General features: G+C 45.9%; 1 protein-coding gene and 1 long non-coding RNA gene across 3 annotated transcripts in view; one reads left to right on the top strand and one right to left on the bottom strand.

Annotated features, from left to right (window-relative positions):
• LOC311513339 overlaps positions 1-23415 on the bottom strand; it is a 77820-nt gene that overhangs the window by 44621 nt on the left and 9784 nt on the right. The window lies entirely within an intron of this gene.
• Positions 1992-22186, top strand: IDO2 (indoleamine 2,3-dioxygenase 2). 2 transcript variants are annotated; one of them, XM_084615083.1, is made up of 10 exons: positions 1992-2438; positions 6092-6187; positions 7388-7507; positions 8081-8199; positions 8668-8682; positions 9447-9546; positions 13706-13823; positions 15294-15345; positions 18787-18935; positions 20964-22186. In XM_084615083.1, exons 1-10 carry the CDS (start codon positions 2340-2342, stop codon positions 21332-21334), a joined length of 1239 nt encoding a protein of 412 aa, XP_084471209.1. In that variant the 5' UTR covers positions 1992-2339; the 3' UTR covers positions 21335-22186. The 2 variants fall into 2 exon arrangements, with proteins under 2 accessions (XP_084471209.1, XP_084471210.1); XM_084615084.1 differs by lacking the exon at positions 7388-7507 and having other exon boundaries at positions 1993-2438.

Raw genomic sequence — 23415 nt, 5'->3', positions numbered from 1 at the left:
CATGTAATTCCAATAGCCCAGAACATGCTCAGAGTCCCTGTGGGGTAATTATTTGGGAGTTAAAACGTAGATACCAAGGGCTAGACCCTCGGCTTGTGTAAATCCAGCTAAGCCCATGCAGCAATGCCAATTTACACTCACCAAAGGATCTAGTCCCAAACTTCATGACCCCTACAGGTGCTGTCTGCACAGCCAGAGGAAGAGAGAGTCTTGCTCTGTGGAGTTAGAGCCAAGACCAGTAATAGGACAGACTTGAATATCTAAGGTGCCCAGTTGCAGAGCCACAGGCAACCTATGTGCAATGGAGAAGTGTGCACAGTTTCTCTCGCTAGGACCTCACCTTCTGCATGATGGGCTGAAATAAGCTGGTTCACTGGGGTTGTGGCTCCACGCAGGGGAAGTCCTGCTCTGGCCACAGCAAGCACAAGCGTAGATTTGCTGTGCAGCAGAGGGAAGGCAGGGTTCCCAGATCCTGTATGGGGATGCTGGAGCTCATCTGCGCTGGAGCGTGGGGGAGGAAATTGAAGGCAGGGCTGCTGGCCATTCCACTGGCATGTGCGCGTATAGGTAGTGACCACAGCCCTCAGCCAGCAGTAGCAGCTATGTTGACTGCTGTGTGGGAGGAGGAGGGGGGGGGGAAGTATTTGAAACCCCCCTAGGCCATTATCAGAAAGAGCACCCAGGAGACACAGGAAAGGCAGCGCTACAGAACCCGGTTTTGCAGAGCAGACTGCAGGAGCCACATGGGTCAGATTTTCAGAACAGCAGCAGCACAGTGGGGACTGTAACTGACACAAGTTAACATGAACAGAGGCCGCAGGGCATGTGGCACTGGCAACAGGGGCGGTTTCCTACAAGGCAGGGGTAGGGTCTAAGTTAAGAGAGGAGCGAGAGGCTTTGCACGCCTTTCCCAGGCAGTTCCCTGAGAACACTCCTACACCCTGAAACTCAGCAGCTGCTGCCCAGCCCAGACCTGCACGACAGCCACTCAAAGGAGGGGAGGGGACTCTTGTATCCAAGGCTGGAGCACAGGGGCATGGCTAGGGAGAAGCAGAACATAGTTGCCTACAATGGAACATGCCTCGGGATCTTACATCAGAGCATGAACGGGTGGACCCTCAGCTGAGGTGACTAACGGGGCAGGCAGGCAGAGCTGACTCAGAGCAGGGAATTGCTTGCCTATTTGATCACCAATATCATTTCCAAAGGAAGTCCAGGGTCCCTCAGGAGGTCTCCCCTGCAACCACTGACCCAGCCTGACCTGCTTATCTTGCCAGCCCTGTGCAGATCACAATGCAACATGGTCTCCCTGCACCACCACTCAGAAGTTCAAGCCAAGGATGTGATCCTTTTTATTCAAGGCCAGATCCTTAAACCACTTTCTGGCGGCCTAGGATGCAGTAAGCAAAGGGCCTGCTTAAAACCGTCTAGTGATTCAAACTTTATGCATTCCCATTCTAGGTCTCCCTCTCTCCTGGCTTCACACCGGCTACCTGTATCACGGTGCTAATGCTCAGCCAGCAGAGATCATCCCCAGGCATTCTTGATATACACACACGCTCCTGGCCTTCCACTCATCCACACAGCACAGAGTGTATGCATCCCCCTATACTGACATAGCTAGGATGGTAACATGCATATATAAGGTGCACTTCTTTATTTATTGGAAACTGCAGTGTCTGGAGACCGCACTGGCTGCAGATCAGAGGATGTGACTTGCAAGTCATTGCCGCCATCAACTACAGGCCATCTTTTACTACAGCATAGGAAACGACAAGCACCTTAGTGCAATGGAGACACGCACCTTCTCTGATGGGTTCATTTTTTGTTACAAATGGACATAGACCTTCTGGAAAAGTCCAATTGGATTTAATTGGAATTAACCCAATAAGGCTTGGTAGATAGCCTCCTCTCCCCCCCATTAAAATCTGTGGGGATTTAGAGTGATATTTTTAATAAGTTTCCCAAGTCAGTCTAGAGCTCTTTATTGAATTCCACAGGAGTATCCAGAAAACACACATCTTAACAGAGGAGAACCTCTCTTTCGGGACTTTTCTGTAAGGGGATGTTGATTAGATTAGAGTTTGCTCTGCACACTGCCTTATCAGCAACCTTTATTCATGTTTACTCAGACCCACTGGCCATTGAGGATTCTACGCCCAGCACAAAGGTTTGCTACCTCTGGATTCCAGGGAAAAATGCTTCACTTACTCAGCACATTACAAGTGTGCTTATTTGATGCTTCCTACGGCAGGGCCAGTGCCCAGATAGAGTCTGAACCCTCTCTTATGCAGTAGGTTCTACTTTCCTGAACTCTGCCTCAGTCTGGCTCTCTAACGATGGAGATTAATAGCGAAAATGAGGAGAAACCACTGCTTTTTACTTTAAGAAGATTTCAGCTCTCTGAAGATTATGGCTTCCTTCTTCCAAATCCTCTGGTAGGGACACTCTCTCTCTCTCTCTCAGAGACATTCATGTCAAGGGAAACGCAACACCTTCAAAGAGAGGGGTTGGTGGGCAGTTGTCTTATTCTGTAGCAATTATTTGTAATTCACTCATTTACTAATATTTATTTATACACAAATACAATTTGTTTTTTGCTTAAATATTTAAAGCAAATTAGATAGAGGATAACATTCTAATTCTTAAAAAGCAATAAAAGTGCCAGGAGCAAGCTGCGAGGAGAGGGGAAAAGACAGACACCAAAGAATTGATCTTGTATTTACAGATTGTTCGTGAGTCTGAGTACAGGGGAGAGTGAGCTTTAGAATACAGACTTTCAGCTTTAATCCTTTTTAAGAAGTGACAGCAACATTATAAATGGCACTCCTTGAGCAGAAGCTTGCAGGGATGCCAAGAAATCAATTCAAGATTATTCAGTAAAATGCTGAGAAACAGGATACAGACTGGGAAGTTAAACACAAGCTATTTGATATTAAGCCACACTTGTTTAAATCACAGTGCCAGCGCTTAAAAGGCCCAATCCTACAAAATTCGAATGCTAATTACTGACAATCCCACTGGCTTCACCTGCTCAGAATCTGGCAGGATCAGGCCTTAAAAGTCATTGTATTTACAGTCATTAGGATGGTAACTGACATTCCAGTTCCTTCCAAGCTGGAAAAAGACCATGCTCCACAGATAGTGAAATGCCAGAACAGCAGGATTGATTGCCTTCTGCACACACTGAGACAGCACATTAGGAAAGACATGGACAAATTGGAGAGAAAAGCAACAGAAGTGATAAAAGGTTTAGAAAACCTGACCTATGAGGAAAGGTTAAAAAACTGGCCATATTTAGTCTTGAGAAAAGGCAGCTGAGGGGAGACGAGAGAGTCTTAAGATATTTGAAGGGCTGTCAAAGGGGATGGGGATCATCTGTTCTCCATGTCCAAAGAAAAAAGAAAGAACTAATAGGCTTAAACTGCAGCAAGGGAGGAGATGTATTAGAAGGTTATTCCTAATATCTAACCTACGAGGGAAGTTAGGCTCCAATGATGGGGACTGAACAACCTCCCTATTCTAGAGCTTTTTAAGAACAGGTCGGACACACACCTGTTAGAGATGGTCTAGCTTTACTTGGCCCTGCCTCAGCGCAGGGGGCTGGACTTGATGACTTGCCTCAGAGGTCCCTTCCAGCCTTATGTTTCTATGAACACCCACTCCCCTTTGGGGACAGCCTTCTGAAAACCACAAGATTGTTTATTTTGCAGCAAGAACAAAGCACTTAGAGAAAAGGGATTTTAAAGAAAGAGAGAGAGTCTCTACCCGTTTATCTTACCAAAAGGCTTAACTATCCCCGAAGCAGACCTCACTTCTTCAGGCACATCAACTGGTCCTATGTATCAGTCTGGTTCCGCCCAGACAAACAACCACTTCCCCTCTCAGGCTCCCTTTTTAAACTGCCACAGCCCTTTTGATCATCTGGTTTCCAGGCTTTGGCCCTGCTCATCAAAACCCGTTTTGTAAGATGCCTGGAGCCAGGATGTCACTCTTCAAAGTTAATAGTTCAACCATCATCTCTCAAGAACCCACAAGTGTTTACCAAGGGGTGGCTTATCTTGAGCCATTCTGTTTTCTTACAGTCCTCCTCATTAATCTAAGCTGATGTAGTCATTAGTAATATCCCAATAACTAGGTCAACATACATGGTTCAACCATTATTACAGAGCGGCTCCATTTCCCTCACATGCTGTTCTCAGAGACACATTACTACACAAGAATCTGTCATTAAAAAAACAACAACAGCAACAAAAGCTTTGCAGAGTAAGTCTAAACAAGTGACCCATATAAAAGCCAATAAAACCATGAGATTTCTTAAAATATTGGGTTCTTTTTAAACCACCCGGGGCCTGACTCAGCTTTTGAATGCTTGGCGTTTGTCAATATTGTGTTAGCTGCGACGTTGAATGTGTCACAGCCAAACAGCTCCCAATGCAAGGATTGCTGCCTGCTCGGGCCTGTTCTTTGTCTGCATCTCATGACGAGTGACTGTTTTAGAGCCAAGCTACAATATGCTGCTATGGTAATGAAATCATAATTATATACGTAATCACTAACAAAGTGGCCCCCTTGGTGAGTGCGTCTCTGCTAGGGAGGAAGTTATATATTCCCCGTGCAGGGACTCTGCTTGTTTCTGTTTGGAAAGTGCTCAGCAATACCAGAAAAACAAACCATTCAATTCAAGCCAGCTCCTCTGCCCCATCTGCTCATTGCAGGCCGCTAATCACCACAAAAGTACTTTCAGAAGTAGCTCATTTTCTCTCCCTTTTGGCACATAAAAGATCATGTAAATATTCCCCACCCATCCCCAGAGAACACACATCCTGAATGTCTTGTACACCATAATGGCTGGCCAGGCACATCAGAGGGGTTGGATTATGCAGGGAGCTCAGCTGAGCTGAGCAGTAGTTTTCAGAAGCTGGCTAACCTCAGTTCGGTAGTGCAGCCAAATTGTGACTCAGTTTTTCATATGAGTCTCTTTGCTATTCCCAAATAAAGCCTCACTCTCAGGAGAGCAGTGAGAAACTCCATTTGTGCTTTAAAAGAAAAAGCAAGTCTTGATTCTAATTTAATGGCCATGGAAGAGACTGACATTGGGGGAATCCTAAAATAGCCCCATACTCCCCCACTGGCTCCATGGGGAACACCCCTCCCTACCTGCTGGGCACCTCCACAACACACTCCCTACTTTGTGTCTGTGTGTTTTAAATTCCATCAACCGTCCTTGAACGAAGGAGGAAAAGAAGCCAATCTAAACTGATTGCAAGTCAGCTAGTACCACGCTGTCTGGGTCCCCCCTGCAAGGAAGAGGGAAATGCCTTAGAATTCGGGGAAGGCAGAACTAACAGGAGTGACACTGGGCAACATCAGGAAATGAGCCTGTCCTCTCCTTTACCTTGCCTGCAATCACTGGAGGCAAAGGGGTGAGAGAACAAGGGATTTGTTTCTTATCAGTGGGTCATTAAAGTGAAGTTTTTAAAAGCAGAAAAAAAAAAACTCCATTAGACCTTCATCTTGTTCAGATCCCACACAATTAAATAGCCACTTAGTTTACATTGATCCCAGATAAAATATAAAAGCCATGTGGCCCCAAAGGGAATTATTCTTCATGAAAATCAGTGGATACAAAATACCGTGATAGGATCAGGATTCCCCAATGGAAGAAAGGCAGCTTTGTTTCCCCTCAGAAAAACACACACACACAGACCCCTCTACCTCACTGCTCTTTTTAAGCACCACAGTATTTAACAAGAAGAAAGAGGACGCAGGCCAGATATTGCCCGGTGAGGCACTTTGCAAGCATCCAGCACAATTCCTCAGATATGCTTCAGTTGCCTGTTACTCCAGTCTTGGACTCCCTCCTGAACATGCAGCTCTACCAGTCATGCCTGTCAATCCCACCCTGCAGTCCTGCCTCCCCGAACTCTGCAAATGCCCCTCATTCCTGCCGCATAGCAGCCATCACTACACCAATCATGAACTTGCCCATCAAATTAGGGCTCGGTGGGGAGATCCAGCCAGTGACTTTTTAATTGTGCCAGCTCCTAACAGACTTGTTTGATGATTTAAGGCCTTTTGTCTGTTCTAGAGTGAACTCCCTGCTCCCTACGGGCCTTGGATGGAGATTGCCAACAACCTGCCTCACCTGATCCAGAGCCATCAGCTCCGTTCACAAGTTTACAAGGTACCTATAGAATTCAAGTAGAGGATTAAAGATTCTTAGGGATTAACCTCAAATTAATGTTAGTGCCAGTCACCTCTGCAGAACTGGAGCTTCATCTTCAAACGAAGCTACACACAAACGTTTAGGAAAACACAGATCCTGACATATAGGGATTCAAAAAACCAAAAGGGGAGAAAAGTTAAATTAAAAAAACAGCTTCTCCTATACAGTGTGTAATACAGAGAGATTTTCTTCAGGTGTCACTAGAGGTAAAGCACAAAGATGGGCCGGAACTCATCATTTCAGCTAGAAAGTACATAGGTTGGGAGTTAATCATAACGTGAAACTATTCCAGATTCCTGCATCTAGAGCTTTGCTACAGCACCTTTAATCTCAAATTAGCTCTCAGTGATTTTTTTTTTTTTTTAAAAGACTAGATGTGAGAGGGAAAAACACCCTTCTGCAAAGCTTCTCTAAAACAGTGGTTCTCAACCGGGGTATGCAGAGGTCTTCCAGTGGGTACATCAGCTTATCTAGGTATTTGCCTAGTTTAACAACAGGGCTATATAAAAAGCACTAGCTAAGTCAGTACAAACTAAAATTTCAGACAATGACTTGTCTATACTGCTCTATATAGTATACACTGAAATGTAAGTACAATATTTATATTCCAGTTGGTTTATTTTGTAACTATATGGTAAAAACGAGACAAGAAGCAATTTTACAGTAAGTGTGCTGTGACACTTGTCTTTTTATGGCTGATTTTGTAAGCAAGTAGATTTTAAGTGAGGTGAAACTCGGGGTACACAAGAGAAATCAGTCTGGAAAGGTTGAGAGCCGCTGCTCTAAACAGACCAGGGGGGTTACCATATAATAGTGCTACAAATGAGAAGAAGTTCCATCAGTGTAATAAGCCCTGTTCTAAGGCAGAAAGAAGAAAAGCCAGAGCAGAGCAGAGAAGCCGTGTGTGTTGATGGCGGCAAGAATATTTCACAGACGTGACAGAGCACAGGGATGGGCATCAGGATGCCTGGGTCCTGTTCTGAGCTCAGACTGACTTGTTTTGTGATGCAAGGCAAATTACTTTGCGTCGGTGCCTCGCTTTATGGGAGGAGAATATCTCCACAAGGCATTGGGAGTTGGCCAGGTGCACTGAGATCTTTGGTGGTGGTAATTTTTACCACTCAAAAATGCCTTTTTTCACAAGTTTCTTGTTGGCAGATGCCCCAGCTGAGCAGTCAGCATCTAAAAGGGCACAGAGAGCTGCACTTGGCCCACCTGGCACTGAGCTTCATCACAATGGGGTTTGTCTGGCAAGAAGGCGAGGAGGAGACGGTCAAGGTAAAAGCTGCACCAAAACAGATTTGCTCTTTGAAGCCAAGAAGGATTTGCTTTTTTCAGATAAATGCTACCAGAATAGGCAGCAGAATGGCCCCCTTCAGGTAAAATGTTTGTACCTGCAGAGGGCTGGAAAGTCCATGCTGAGCTGGGAACTGCTTGGGATATTGACAGGTACAAAAGTTCTGAGCTTACCTGACATCAGTCAGCATCAATAGCAAAGTGCAGCTCGAGGGTTCGTCTACACTGCAGAAAAAGGAACCTTCTTACCTTGGGTTCCAACAGCAGCAAAGACATGGCAACTTGGCTTTTCATTCAGGTTGGCAGCTTGAGTTCAAACCCCAGCTTCCCTGCAGGCTTTAACTTTAACCCAAGTTGCTGCGTCTTCCTTGCTACTTAAACCCAAGTTAAGAACACTCCTTTTTTTGCAGCATAGATGTACTCTTGGGGTCTGAGACCAGAGCATGCTGGTCAGTGTGCCCCTGGCTCCCTGCTGACTAGGAGCCTGCTACATCGAACATTCCAACTGGATCATTTTCAGGAGAAAATGAGTAAGCACAAGTTTGTGTCTTCCAGCTTCTGCCACGAAACCTTGCTGTTCCCTACTGGGAGATCTCACAGATGCTTGGGCTGCCTCCTATCCTGGTCCACGCGGATTTTGTGCTAGTGAACTGGAAGAAAAAGAATCTTAGTGGGTAAATGTAAGAACAATGAAATCTACAGCTGGACAGACCGAAATTGAGTTGTTAAAGTGGTTGTGTTAGGTATCAAATCGGCACAAATGCAACCATTGGTCAATCTAGTAGGAAGATTTGAGACCATTTTTGTCCATTTAGATTTGAGCTCTGACATTTTGATAGTCCTTTAAAATCTTCCCTTTCTTACTCCATTCTGAGCCTTGCTGGCATGAAAGATAAATATTCCCTACAAAGATCTTTTCAGGTTTGGTGTGAGAGTCCAGTTCTTTATCAATCGAGGGGGGAGGTGGTGTGCGCACATGGAAAAACAGGAGCCAGAGCCACATTACTGTTAACATCAGTGTTAGGACAAGATCTCATTCTGAAGTACACATCTTTGGTAATGGATTCCATTTCTATATAGTGATTTGTTATTCCTGTTTCCTTTTCTCGCACTTTTGCTGTCAATACCTGAAACTCCTGTAGCCCTTTGGAAATAGAGTAAGTATCTAATATGCTTATTTATTTTTTAACTGTAGTAGCTTTGTTTCAATTCAATTATTTGCTCCATCACCTCAGGGCTCTTTTTAGTTTACATCTGTCTCCTGCTACATGAGCACAATGTAACAGCTCACTCCTGGGCAGAGGAATGCCAATGCCCCATAGCAGCAGCTGGGTGGCTTCTATGTGACCCCCAGACTTCTGTAAACCAGACTACAGCTGTGATCTTTCACACAGAGGTATGGATTGTGGAGATGGACTCAGCTCATTGGGTGCATGTGGGGTACGGAGCTCCTTTGAAAGAAAATCAGACCCTACATGCCCCATTTTGATCTGAGGGGCTGGGAGTAGGACGTACAAGCCACTTGCAATTTGCATAGGAGGCAGGTGCTGCCTTCTACAATGCAGATGTCTTCCACTCTGAATGCCTAAAGACTTGAAAAATTCAGGTGGGTTCTCAGTGTGTGGCATCCTCTCCCTAATCCTGATGTGGTGGCTGGGGAAAGGGATTAAGAGGAGGAAGGCGTTTTATATCCCCACACTGCTACCTACCCAGCAGCAAGGTTTGTAGTGTACTAGAGCCTGACCAAAGCTAGTGCAAAACACTTGTGTTGCAGGGTCTGGCTAGAACCTGGCTGACTGCACTTCAGAGCAGTGAGGTGGAGGGAGCGCGAAGGGCCAGTTAGTCTTATTCCTAGAATTTGTGTGTTTTAATCTCCACACGTTATGTGATTTCAAAATCATCATCATCATCATCCTTAAAGGAATCTGGACACCATCTTTTCCCTGCCCGGAGGGGAGAGTTTGAGAGGATTCATTCTAGTTACCCTCCTTGTTGAGAAGGCAGCAGCGCCGGGGATTAAGGTACAGTACAACTCATATGGTGCCATCCTGGGCAGACAAACATTTCTCTTAATGTTTACAACTCCCGATGCAATTCACTCAGATCTGCAGGCATAGGCAAAGCGGATAGGAGGTCGCTTCAGAGGTATCAATGGAATGGACTATTGTCAAAAAAGAAAAGGAGTACTTGTGGCACCTTAGAGACTAACCAATTTATTTGAGCATGAGCTTTTGTGAGCTACAGCTCACTTCATCGGATGCATGCCGTGGAAACTGCAGCAGACTTTATATATACACAGAGAATATGAAAAAATACCTCCTCCCACCCCACTGTCCAGCTGGTAATAGCTTATCTAAAGTGATCATCAGGTGGGCCATTTCCAGCACAAATCCAGGTTTTCTCGCCCCCTCACAAAAACCACACACACAAACTCACTCTCCTGCTGGTAATAGCTCATCCAAACTGACCACTCTCCAAGTTAAACCAGAACATCTTGGGAGGGGGGGGGGGTAGGAAAAAACAAGAGGAAATAGGCTACCTTGCATAATGACTTAGCCACTCCCAGTCTCTATTTAAGCCTAAATTAATAGTATCCAATTTGCAAATGAATTCCAATTCAGCAGTTTCTCGCTGGAGTCTGGATTTGAAGTTTTTTTGTTTTAAGATAGCGACCTTCATGTCTGTGATTGCGTGACCAGAGAGATTGAAGTGTTCTCCGACTGGTTTATGAATGGTTATAATTCTTGACATCTGATTTGTGTCCATTTATTCTTTTACATAGAGACTGTCCAGTTTGACCAATGTACATGGCAGAGGGGCATTGCTGGCACATGATGGTATATCACATTGGTGGATGTGCAGGTATACGAGCCTCTGATAGTGTGGCTGATATTAGGCCTTGTGATGGTGTCCCCTGAATAGATGTGGGCACAATTGACAACGGGCTTTGTTGCAAGGATAAGTTCCTGGGTTAGTGGTTCTGTTGTGTGGTATGTGGTTGTTGGTGAGTATTTGCTTCAGGTTGCGGGGCTGTCTGTAGGCAAGGACTGGCCTGTCTCCCAAGATTTGTGAGAGTGTCGGGTCATCCTTTAGGATAGGTTGTAGATCCTTAATAATGCGTTGGAGGGGTTTTAGTTGGGGGCTGAAGGTGACGGCTAGTGGCGTTCTGTTATTTTCTTTGTTAGGCCTGTCCTGTAGTAGAAGACTTCTGGGAACTCTTCTGGCTCTATCAATCTGTTTCTTCACTTCCGCAGGTGGGTATTGTAGTTGTAAGAAAGCTTGATAGAGATCTTGTAGGTGTTTGTCTCTGTCTGAGGGGTTGGAGCAAATGCGGTTGTATCGCAGAGCTTGGCTGTAGACGATGGATCGTGTGGTGTGGTCAGGGTGAAAGCTGGAGGCATGGAGGTAGGAATAGTGGTCAGTAGGTTTCCGGTATAGGGTGGTGTTTATGTGACCATTGTTTATTAGCACTGTAGTGTCCAGGAAGTGGATCTCTTGTGTGGACTGGACCAGGCTGAGGTTGGTGGTGGGATGGAAATTGTTGAAATCATGGTGGAATTCCTCAAGGGCTTCTTTTCCATGGGTCCAGATGATGAAGATGTCATCAATGTAGCGCAAGTAGAGTAGGGGCTTTAGGGGACGAGAGCTGAGGAAGCATTGTTCTAAATCAGCCATAAAAAATGTTGGCATACTGTGGGGCCATGCGAGTACCCATAGCAGTGCCGCTGATCTGAAGGTACACATTGTCCCCAAATGTGAAATAGTTATGGGTAAGGACAAAGTCACAAAGTTCAGCCACCAGGTTAGCCGTGACATTATCGGGGATAGTGTTCCTGACGGCTTGTAGTCCATCTTTGTGTGGAATGTTGGTGTAGAGGGCTTCTACATCCATAGTGGCCAGGATGGTGTTATCAGGAAGATCACCGATGGATTGAAGTTTCCTTAGGAAGTCAGTGGTGTCTCGAAGGTAGCTGGGAGTGCTGGTAGCATAGGGCCTGAGGAGGGAGTCTACATAGCCAGACAATCCTGCTGTCAGGGTGTCAATGCCTGAGATGATGGGGCGCCCAGGATTTCCAGGTTTATGGATCTTGGGTAGTACATAGAATATCCCAGGTCGGGGTTCCAGGGGTGTGTCTGTGCGGATTTGATCTTGTGCTTTTTCAGGAAGTTTGAGCAAATGCTGTAGTTGCTTTTGGTAACTCTCAGTGGGATCATAGGGTAATGGCTTGTAGAAACTCGTGTTGGAGAGCTGCCGAGCAGCCTCTTGTTCATATTCAGACCTATTCATGATGACAACAGCACCTCCTTTTTCAGCCTTTTTGATTATGATGTCAGAGTTGTTTCTGAGACAACCTATCCTAAAGGATGACCCAACACTCTCACAAATCTTGGGAGACAGGCCAGTCCTTGCCTACAGACAGCCCCGCAACCTGAAGCAAACACTCACCAACAACCACATACCACACAACAGAACCACTAACCCAGGAACCTATCCTTGCAACAAAGCCCGTTGCCAATTGTGCCCACATATCTATTCAGGGGACACCATCACAGGGCCTAACAACATCAGCCACACTATCAGAAGCTCGTATACCTGCACATCCACCAATGTGATATATGCCATCATGTGCCAGCAATGCCCCTCTGCCATGTACATTGGTCAAACTGGACAGTCTCTACGTAAAAGAATAAATGGACACAAATCAGATGTCAAGAATTATAACCATTCATAAGCCAGTCGGAGAACACTTCAATCTCTCTGGTCACGCAATCACAGACATGAAGGTCGCTATCTTAAAACAAAAAAACTTCAAATCCAGACTCCAGCGAGAAACTGCTGAATTGGAATTCATTTGCAAATTGGATACTATTAATTTAGGCTTAAATAGAGACTGGGAGTGGCTAAGTCATTATGCAAGGTAGCCTATTTCCTCTTGTTTTTTCCTACCCCCCCCCCCCCGATGTTCTGGTTTAACTTGGATTTAAACTTGGAGAGTGGTCAGTTTGGATGAGCTATTACCAGCAGGAGAGTGAGTTTGTGTGTGTATGGGGGTGGGGGGGGATGTGAAAAAACCTGGATTTGTGCTGGAAAATAGCCCACCTTAATTATGCACATTGTAGGGAGAATGGTCACTTTGGATGGGCTATCACCAGCAGGAGAGTGAATTTGTGGAGGGTGAAAAAACCTGGATTTGTGCTGGAAATGGCCCACCTGATGATCACTTTAGATAAGCTATTACCAGCTGGACAGTGGGGTGGGAGGAGGTATTTTTTCATATTCTCTGTGTATATATAAAGTCTGCTGCAGTTTCCACAGTATGCATCCGATGAAATGAGCTGTAGCTCACGAAAGCTCATGCTCAAATAAATTGGTTAGTCTCTAAGGTGCCACAAGTACTCCTTTTCTTTTTGCGAATACGGACTAACACGGCTGTTACTCTGAAACCTGTCAAAAAAGAGTGTTGAACAAAGGTGGTCTGGCCTGCAGTCAACACAATCCAATCAGAGTCAGATTTATTAGGAATTAAACAGAAGATAAAGATGAAGGGCCCAGATCTGTAGTACCGCAGCCTGACAAATGGCTGCTCACCTGGAAGAGGAGGGGTGGCTGTTCTCAGAAGACATAGGCCACTTTGTTAGCAGTCTCGGCAAACAGCTGAATGGGATATGTAGAATGCACTTGCCTAGCAGGTATTCCCCCAGGGGAAGGTTCTCTCTGTGTTAGTGTAGAACGGATGCTTGCACTGCTACTGCCCACGTTCCCCTGTGCTGTTGATAAACAGAGAATGTCGCAAACACAGCCATGGAGACCAATGCCTGCCACTGGTCGGGAAGTCACATCTGGAGTTATTGTGCAATCCTGTGTTGGGGGCACGGATGGGCACAGAACCATCATCTCTCCTGTGCTTTGCTTTGGGAGATCCTGTCCCAGCATCTGCCAGTGTTTCAGGGGTCAGAATTTAGAACAATCTGCACCTTCTAGCATGGTGGCAGTTTGCTTCGGTTTTTCTTACCATGGCAAGGTGAGAAAGCCCTGCCAGGTGAGCTCAGGATGAGCCAATAAGATAAGGAGAGCCTGTCCCAATGAAAGAGAGGGGGCAGCGTGCCCAGAGGCACACCGAGGGCACATAAACCCAAGTTGCTCCAATACATCACAGCTCTTCCACCGTTCTCTTACAGGCAGTTGTTCAGGCAGGTAATGCCATCCTGCAGCCTGACAAAGAGGCCCTGCATAAGGCCCTGCAAGAGCTGGCCAAGGCCATTAAAGAGATGAGCGACGCTTTGAAACGGATGCACGGTAATGCTACTGCTTCACACTTAGCTGTCTTTAGATCACGGCACAAACATTAATTCATTGGGATACAGGAGTGGAAACATTTGCACACAGAGTAGAAAGACTCTAGGCAGGGACGGGGCTGCAGGTGTCATGGCTTGGAGAAAATCAAATGCAAGACAGATATTCCCAGGACAGTGCAGGGATGTGTGTATGTCTGTATTGCTCAGCAAGAGTCCCGAATGAAAAAAATCGAGGGAGTTTTGTGAGACAATCAGAGCAGCAACACTGAAAAGCCTCTCACTGCTCTTCAACTCCCCTCTGATTCCAGAACTGCTGTGACCAGCCTTGCTTAACCAGAGTGAACGGTTAGTCTGGCGTCTGTCCCCTGGTATGGAAATAGGGAATTCCAGAGGAGTGAATGCTTAATAACATGGTACTTTCTACCCAGGGATCTCAAATCATGTCCCTACACATTTTTTTGTGAAGCAGAAGACTTTTACAGAAAGGAACACACAGCTACTGTTAGTTGTCTGAGATACAGCAGCCAGTTAGGGCCCAAACCAGGATTAGAACCCAGCTTTCACATCCCCATGATGGACAACGTGGCGCTCTTCATGGGAGTTCCATTGGTCTCAGTGTGGGAGGAGTTCAGACTGCACCTCTGTTATTCCACATCCGTATAAATGACCAGTTTTTTAATACAACAGCTCCTGGCTTTACCAGACGCTCATGCCCCCTCCTCTCCATTACTGAGATACAAGTACAGTGGGGAGTAATGTTAGCTGCACTGACCTCTGAACCCTCTGTGATTCTCCACCGTCACGCTGTAATCAGACTTTGCCAGCAGCAGCAGCGTGATCCTGCATCAACAAGGAACACAGACAGGCCATAGACGCTGCAATGCATTTGTTTCAAGTGAAGTTACCATGACGTGCTTAGGTGGGGAGAGCACGTTTTCTGCGCGAAGCGTGTTTGCAATGTGCACAGGCAGCCACGGTGACAGAACTAAATGGGTCCATATGGGGGAAACCTGCCCTTGAGAGCATTTCCAGCTCTCAGCCAGTGGGGGCCAAGGCAGAGGGATGGTACCGAGGTCTCAGCAAGATGGCAGAGCCAACATCAGAGCACTCAGGGAAGAATCCATATAACAATATGAGCAACAGCCTAAGCTGCTGAGGTCTTGGCCAGAGACAGCCTAATTTTGCTACATCAGCCAGTCACGTGGTGTAACAGCTCCCAGTACCTGGAGTTCCTTTATTTCAAGTGAACATTAAGTACCACGAATGAAGCTCACGGGAGCATTAAAGGGCCAGGTCACATTTGGGAGGGGGATGGTGGCAGGGCACAGCATTCCAGCCTCCTCTGCAAGTTGTTTTTCTAAAGATTCAGGGCATTTCTTGCTCAGACTGAGAAGGAAGAGATGGGGGAAGGCTGATGCAGAAGTAACTGCCATTGGCTTGGAGTAACACCACACTTTGATTTCTTTCCTAGACCATGTGGATCCAGCAATATTTTATGCCGTGATTCGGATCTTTCTGTCTGGGTAAGTACGTGGTGCGCATTTCCCTCTGGAACAATCATGTCAGCAATTCCCAAGGGTAGAGAGGAGGCTGTTGGAGGAAGGCAGCCCTAATGTAGGTACATCACGTGCCATAGTCTCTCTTGTGCAGCAGGGATAACGCAGGTTATAGTTAGTGACACCCTTGTGCCTAGACATGAGGCAGTAAAATTATTTGTACTGCCTCAGAGCCCTCTTTTGGGAAGGGAATTTTTTGTTTAACTTTATCCACGCTGGGCCAGCCGAACGCACAGGATGAAGAGGTCCCCGGACTCAGGTGTGTTCCACCCTGCCTCAATCCTAAACTTCTCATATATGGAGACAGTGGTCACAGGAGCCTGTATCAGCAAGAGAGCACAGCACAACACAGCGCCTGGTCAGAATTCCTCCTCTACCCTTTCCCAGGATCTGTCCCTGCCTTTCAAAAGACCAGCCCACCCCCAGGTGTTTTCTGCACCATGAACATTGTTAGTATCAATCATATGGAAATGGATCATGAAAAGTTCTTGACCCAGCTAGCAACCCTGGGAGATGGGTGTTTATTTGTTGGACACATTGTTAAATTATTTGTACCGTGTCAGAGCCCTAGTCACAGAACAGGGCCCCATTGTCCTTCTGAACAAAACAGCAGTCCCTGCCCCAAAGAGATTACAATCTACACACTTTCAGTTCTCTCTTCCTGACCTTGTGCTATATAGTCTCTCTCTATACAATGTCTCTGTAGACATTGCTGGAAGGTCAGTAGGTCTCTTCTGCTGTTCTCCATCGAATCACAACAAATTACTTTGCCACTGTTTTAACAGGATGCCGCTCATTAATGAACACAGACACACCCCCATCACCACTCAGGTGTGTAAAGCAACAACAACAACAAAAATCTCAGGAATAACTGAAGTCTCATTCAAAACGCCTTTGTCATGCCAGATCCTCACTTGGAGAGCTCAGAACCCCCAAAGTTATTCTAATATCAGTGTTATTTGGGGGTTTCGAATTTTAAAACAGGTGTCAGTGTTCCCGAGTGTAAAGGCCTGCTGCATCTTAAATTTTCTTCAGTTTTCCATCTAAACTGACCTGTTCTTGAACAGAGTTTAAAGCAGGCTGACAACCTTCTGTTATAAACTTCACAGGACTGGAGGTTACTATAAAATGTATTTCTGGGAGAGCTAAAATAACTGAAAGTTTGATGATAAAACTAGTTTCCCTCTTAGATTTGTATAACAGCTGCTCCTGGAAGTTAACGTCAGGGGGACGGTCAGCCCCAGACACCTAACTGAAACCCCAAAATTGCAACATTTTAATAGTATAAACAGCTAAATATATCCACTCTTCAGAAGCCAGGAGACATTTTCAGGGCAGGGCACAGTTATTTCCAGAATCCTGATTCCTGCCCCTACCCCTTTCCATTCATTCAGAGCTTTTAGCATTTGTAAACATGCAATGCATAAAACAAACACTGCAGGGTTTGGAGGAGTGGTGGAAAAAAGCATGTCAGATCAGGAAAAAAAAGACTGGCCAGTTTATTGGTTTGCTGAAGACTAGTGTTTTTTGTGAGGGTAGGAGAATTACATTACATAAAGGTAAAACCCTGCACTCCATTCCAGGAAACGAAAGTTGTCCCTACTCTGTATCCAGAGGAATCATTATGCTAAAGGAAAGGTGACAAAAAGAACAGAACAGAACTTTTAGGACTTCGGAATATCTGCCTCAAATGCTCTCCTAACCCAGCAGATCTGAGAATAATACAGCAATGTTGTTTTGCTATTATTTTCCTTTTAGCAAAACCAAACACAAGTTTCCCAGCAACGGTGATGGGGCTTGGGATGGTACCACTACAATTTTGTTTTCAGGCAACAGAGCCTGTATGCTTTCCACTACCATGGTTCACACTATCGCATAGTCAGTGTTTATAGGAAACACTGGTGCTTTATAGGAAAGCAAGACAAGTCCCTGTTACAAGGAACGAAGAAGGTGGTTTCCAGCTCCCCATTGAAAGTCAGGGGCAGGGGGGTTAGTCAGGAGCCTAACTGCCCTTTGTATCTTGTAATACTTGACCCTTGCCGCCTAGTCTAGCGGGCATGACGACATTTCAAGATTCAGTGCTGAGGTAGAGTCATTTAGAAAATTTTAGCTCATAGCAAAGCTGTAAGCTCTGCACTGTAAATGAAAAGGAGAAATAGAGAGATTACCAGGGAGAGAGGTTGGTTTCAAAACCATGGAATGGATCGATCACGATTATGCAGCAGTCCAGTTGGCTACTACAATGAACAAGGACGCTCTTGGTATCTGAGACAATTAAGGTTACATTTTAAGACCACTACACAGCCATTTCAGAGTAACCGCCCCAGAGGTTAATGAGAATTGAGTGCCCAATCCCTGCCTATTACCTTGAGAGCTTGCTCCTTGCAATTATATGTTCTGTTGCTAAGGAATACACACACACCCCCTTTAAAAAGCCATACCCCTTTTAATTCCTAAAGAACTATACAGAATGGAATTAAAATCTTAGGAGCCAAGAGTTTATCTTGCTAAAATGCTTACCACCATACTGATCACTGCCAAAATATTATTTTATAGAAATCCTGTTTCATTAGAGACCCTTCTCCCCCCCACACTGTAGCCTTGCGCAAGTTTGATGCTTCTCCTGAGTATTCCAGGCAGCTGAGAAAATCTGAGCGGTCGTCATTCTGCTTCACGCAATTGTTAACAAACGGCTTAAAATAGGCATTGCTGCTCTCATGAGCATCTCCAGCATCTGGCTACCGAAGGTTCTAAAGGACGGTTTACAAACAAGCGCACAGCAGGAGCGTCAGCAGACGCTCACACGGCGCTCTTCTAGCCAGAGGGCGTTTTCTGCGGCATTTAACCCAGACGACGACGACAGCTCTGGATGGTGTACAAGGATTATGCAGCGGTCTTGGATGGCTTATCCTCAGTACCATCACCTATTTCTCCTGCTGAATTGTCTTGAGAGGGGATGGATGGGTTATATTTTTAATCAGTATTGCTGCTGTTGGTTTGTTGTATTCATTTCTCATGCAGCACAGTCCTGCATATCACTTTACAGGGAAATGACAGGTCCCTAATCTGAGACACTGCAATCTGTGTTACACTTGCCATGGTACGGGATGACCACACACACACACACAGGATGGGGAAGGGAAGTATCGAAGGATGAAGCATGAGAAGAACTTGTTGTTACACACACATCTTATGTTCAGTTTCTTCCCGTGTAATATATTAACATTTGAGAACTTGACTTGAAAAGAGGGTTAGCCCCAAGATGATGATGTAGGAGGCAGACCTAGGAGGATTTACTCCATCTGGCCTGTGTAGGGTCAGCATTTTGAAGTCTTGCCCTGTTTATCGAACGCAGCGTTCTTAGCTCACTGAAGCACCATTTCTTACTGCCTTGCACTCTCATTAAAGGTGGAAAGATAACCCAGCAATGCCAGGAGGGCTGATATATGAAGGAGTTTCTGATGAGCCCATGTCATATTCTGGAGGGAGCGCAGCACAGAGCACAGTACTTCATGTCTTCGATGAGTTATTAGCAATTCATCATAGCAAGGAAAGCAGTAAGTCAAACAAAACTTTGCTTATTTGTTTAAGCAGATGGGTGTGGCTCTGTATCAGGTATATTTACAAATGGATAAAGCCATGTGTCAATCAGACTGTCTCAAAATCCACCTGCTTCTGTGTCAGCTGGGAAGAAGTTCCCTTCAATACATTGTGGGAGGATGTCTATTAAACCCAGGTTCTGGCAGCCCCATTACCAAATCCCAAAGGCATGCCCTAATGAATAGACTAATTCAAACCAAACAGGTCTGTCTAGGTTATAGATGGACACAGCACCGGCAGGAAGCGCAAGAGTGCAGATGCTGTCAGTAACATCAACTCACCCCCCCCCCCATGTACACGTTATAATTAGCCTAACTAGGAACTGAAATGGGGACACGTGGGCTAGGAGTGCCCAATGGCTTTGGGGTTAAATATGTAACCCTAGTGGTGCGCTGCAGTATTGGGGTTGGGGGGGTGGTTCTTTTCACATTCCAGTTAGTCCTATTCTCTTGCGAGGGGAAGTAAAGCTTCCTGTACATGTTGTGAATAAAGGGCTTGATGCACGACTTGATGGCACTGCCTCATGGAGATAAACAGGATGCATGAGGAATGAGAAGCAGCAAAGATGGAAAAGTATTTTACACATATGCTGGAGGTTTGTGCTGCACTGGTTTCAGTGAGACATGAACACCGTCTCAGCACCAGCAACTCTTCAGCCTCTGAAGGCAGGCTGGGAAATGCACACTGGGTGGAATTCACCCCTTCCAGAGTTCCAGCACCAATCCAACACCCCCCTTAAGTTGGCTTTAAGCCCTCCTTTGAGGAGGGCAGTGGCGCATTGGCCTTGGGCTGAATTTCACCCACAGGACCTGAAACTCTTGGATTCGTTTTCTAGCTCTGTAACCAAATGACAGTGTGCCCCGGCCTCAGTTTCCCCATGTGTAGAATAGAGATGCTGAGGCTCTCCAACCGTGCAAAGCACTATGAAGCATGCTACCAGAGTGAAGTATTAAAGAGCAGAGTTTTACTAGAGACTTTTCTAAAATCTGAGCAGATTTGAGCTGAACATACTCAAAGTGATTTTTCATTTGCTTATCTGAACTATAAAGAGGGTCCCTTACAAATATGCTCATGCTGAAAACAGCAATTTATGTTTATCAGTTTTTTAAAGGCACTTAAATGTTTTTAATTCGCTTTATTATTTTCCCCCATTTACACAGATATACCTTGAAAGAACATAAAGAATGGAAAGCGACAGTGCTTTAGTCTTAAGCAAGGCTAAATGAACTACAGGATCTCTCCAGATTTATTGCATGCACTTGGTTTATTAGGGATATATTTCTTGGTATAAGAGCCAATATTACTCACTGGGGATATTTAGCCACATGCATTTGTAAAGAGAGACCATACTACATTACGGGTCTCTAGTGTGCTCTGTAATTTGAGTAGAGTTGCAACAGGATCAATAGGATGGATACTGTAAGGTGCCACTGATTAAGAGCCTCCAGGCCCGGAAAAAAAAGAGTGGTCACCAGTTGCCCTCTTAGGCTATAGAGCAAGTCACCATCACTACTACTGTCAAGGGGCAGACAGAGACTCCGACACAACCTTCCCTACCAAGATCTGTGGCTACTGGGAAGCCATGGATGGGAGTTCTGGGTGCAGCTGGGAATATGGGCCTGTTTTCTATGCTTGGGATCTGCAGACAAATCTGACTTAGGTCACAAATGCAAAAGTGCTGGGTGGGTTTCAAGCTAGTCCCTTATTGATCCATGTCAATTCTACACAGCTGGCATTCTCTGCTCAGACACATCAGCAAGCGCTTGGCAGGTCAGGGTTGAGACCCGCTGGCAGGGTATTTTGGGGAAGATCAGGAGAGCACCTGTCGGAAGCACTCTAGAACGAATCATAGCAGGTTAGATGTTACGCAGGTCCCGATATTAAAGTATTCCCTGGGAATTGTCAAGATTAGCTTTAATAATTAATACCTCCCCCTCCTATCTTTGGCCAAGTGATTCACCTCTTCCTTTCTTGGTCTTTTCCAGCTGCATTTCTACACAGGATGAGGGACTACATGCCACCCCACCACAGGGCCTTCATAGAAGAAATCCATTCTGCCCCTTCACTGAAGCAACATATACTGTCCGCTGGAAATGAAAAGCTACGCATAGCTTACAACCAGTGTGTGTCCGCCCTGGTGGACTTGAGAACCTATCACATTGCTATTGTCACCAAGTACATCACCACAGCAGCTGCTAATGCCAAAGCCAAGAAAGGAAAACCAAGCCACTGGGCGGGTAGCCTTCAGATTAACCCGCCTTCGTCGTTACAAGAGAGGGGCACTGGTGGCTCAGGCATCCTGAGCTTCTTGAAGAGTGTCAGGGACACAACGAGAGCAGGGATAATCCAGGGTTAAACGCTGTCATGCCACATGCGTTTCACTAGGGACAAGAGGCATGAGCAAGCTTAAGACCGAAAGAGCTTTTTGTTTAATAGTTGTACGTAGCGCATGTGCCAGGATCTGGCTGGGATCGCCCTAGTTGAAAGGTCCATCTTAGGTAGAGCATCCTATGAACACAAAAAGCATTCAATGTTGGGAATAAGTGAACCCTGGGGTGATTTACTGGAAGAAAACCATTGCCCATCTGACACACAGGGTATGCCTTCAGGGGGGTAAAAGACCTGCAGCACGGCACAGCTGGTGCTTGCGAGGCTAAACTGCTGTGTAAACATTCAGGCTTGGGACCGAGCCCAAATGTCTGCACAGCAATTGTTAGCCCCGTGAGCCTGAGTCAGCTGACCTGGGCCAGCCACAGGTTTTTTATCCCTGTGTGGACTTACCCTTCGCTTCGCCTTCATTCAGACAGGAAGCTGCATAACTTTCCTGCCTCTCAGCAGCCTGGAAGTTCCCGAGATAAGAAGTCCCTTCCCCGATGACCCCGTTGTGACATGAGTCACAGGTGGCCAGAGGCAGCTGCTGGTGGGGGCTAAGAGAGGGAGACTCAAAAATTCCAGCCAGTTATTTAGGAGTTTGAATACAGATTAAGGGATCCAAGTATTAGGCACCCAGTTTTGAGAAGTGTAGTCAGTATTCCAAACTGACATTGATCCTGAATGTTTTCTTAATACTAGCAAGTACTTGAGCAGGTCGGAATCTTTTCTACCCACTCTCAGGCTGCCAGCAACATTTACTTTCCACCCCGTGGCTCAGCAGGAGCTTCAACAACACTGATTGTAATAATAATAAAAACAGATCCACGTCCTCGTTTGCTGGGGGAAGTAATTCCAGACTGCGAGGCTCAGAAAAAGAAGGGGAGCATCTCTGGCCTTAAACTCTGTGCATCTCTAAATTCTTCCCTGCCTCTTCCCTGCTCCCGCAGTTGTAGTTAAAGCTCAGTTGCAGTCAATTATTTTTTTAAAATCCTGATTTTTATTAAGCATTTTTCCTTCAGGCTCCTCATTTATTTACTGTTACTGCAAAGAAGGGCAGTAAATATAAGAGAAGCAGTAAGTCCAAAAGGTACCCCTGTCGCTTGTGAAGTCACTGAGAAACCCAAGTCTGCCACAAGAGGCGAGGGTACTCAGTTCTCCTTGATAAAGGAGCTTGGCAATTCTCTCTGGGGGCCTTGCAAAGTCTGACTTCAGTGGAAGCTGGACACAGAATCTGAAAGTCTTGACTCCATGGACATATAGTCTCATTTGCTAATTTCAGCCCTGGTCCAGCAAATGGATTCTTGCATCCATGAAACAGCCCACTAGCTTTGCTGGGCTTTCCACAGGACAACAGAGTCAAGTCGCATGGGTCTGTCTGGACTGTCTACTGCCCCAGGGACGTCATCATCGGTCACCCTCCATCATTCAGATAGAGTTTAGTGTTTAACGTATCCTTTCTCTGCCCACCATGCCAGGCTCAGCCCCTTTGCTTTCCTTCTCCAGCTGCCACGTTTGTGCCATCTTCCACACACAGAGCAATCACCCTGTCTCCTCGTCCAAATCCCTCCTAAACACTCACTTCTTGCACCAGGTAGCAAGCACTAACCCATGTCAGTCGAACGCTGCCTTCTCCACCCAACAGAGCGCAGATAAGGGGGGGGGAGCAGAGAAATGTCAAATTCAACCCATCCTCTTACTCTCCCATGCATCTTATCTGTGTTTGAGCCATAAATCCCCTGGGGTCAAGACCCACAATGTAGAGGCTGAGCAGATTGTCAGTACTTAAGTATCATCACTACCAATGTGTTCCTAGAGCTTCTGGATGTCAGGGTGAGGGGCACGTCACAACGAGGTCCCAGATCATGTTTAGAGCTCACAGGGTAGCAGGACTTGTTTGGAAACCAGCCAGGAAAACACATTTTGTGGGACAGACAAATCAATAATCTGAACATGTGCAGTCCACAGCTTTGAAGTCTGCAAACCCAGGACCTGACCTGTCAAACTCCCATACAGACCTCACAAAAGAGGAAACAGCAGACAAAAGGGTTCCCCTCGGGGCCTGGT

This window comes from Lepidochelys olivacea (assembly GCF_965140295.1).
Source record: "Lepidochelys olivacea isolate rLepOli2 genome assembly, chromosome: 26".
Taxonomy (NCBI): domain Eukaryota; kingdom Metazoa; phylum Chordata; order Testudines; family Cheloniidae; genus Lepidochelys; species Lepidochelys olivacea.
Note: the sequence above shows the minus strand (reverse complement) of the source record. Positions and strands in the feature narration are given on the sequence as shown.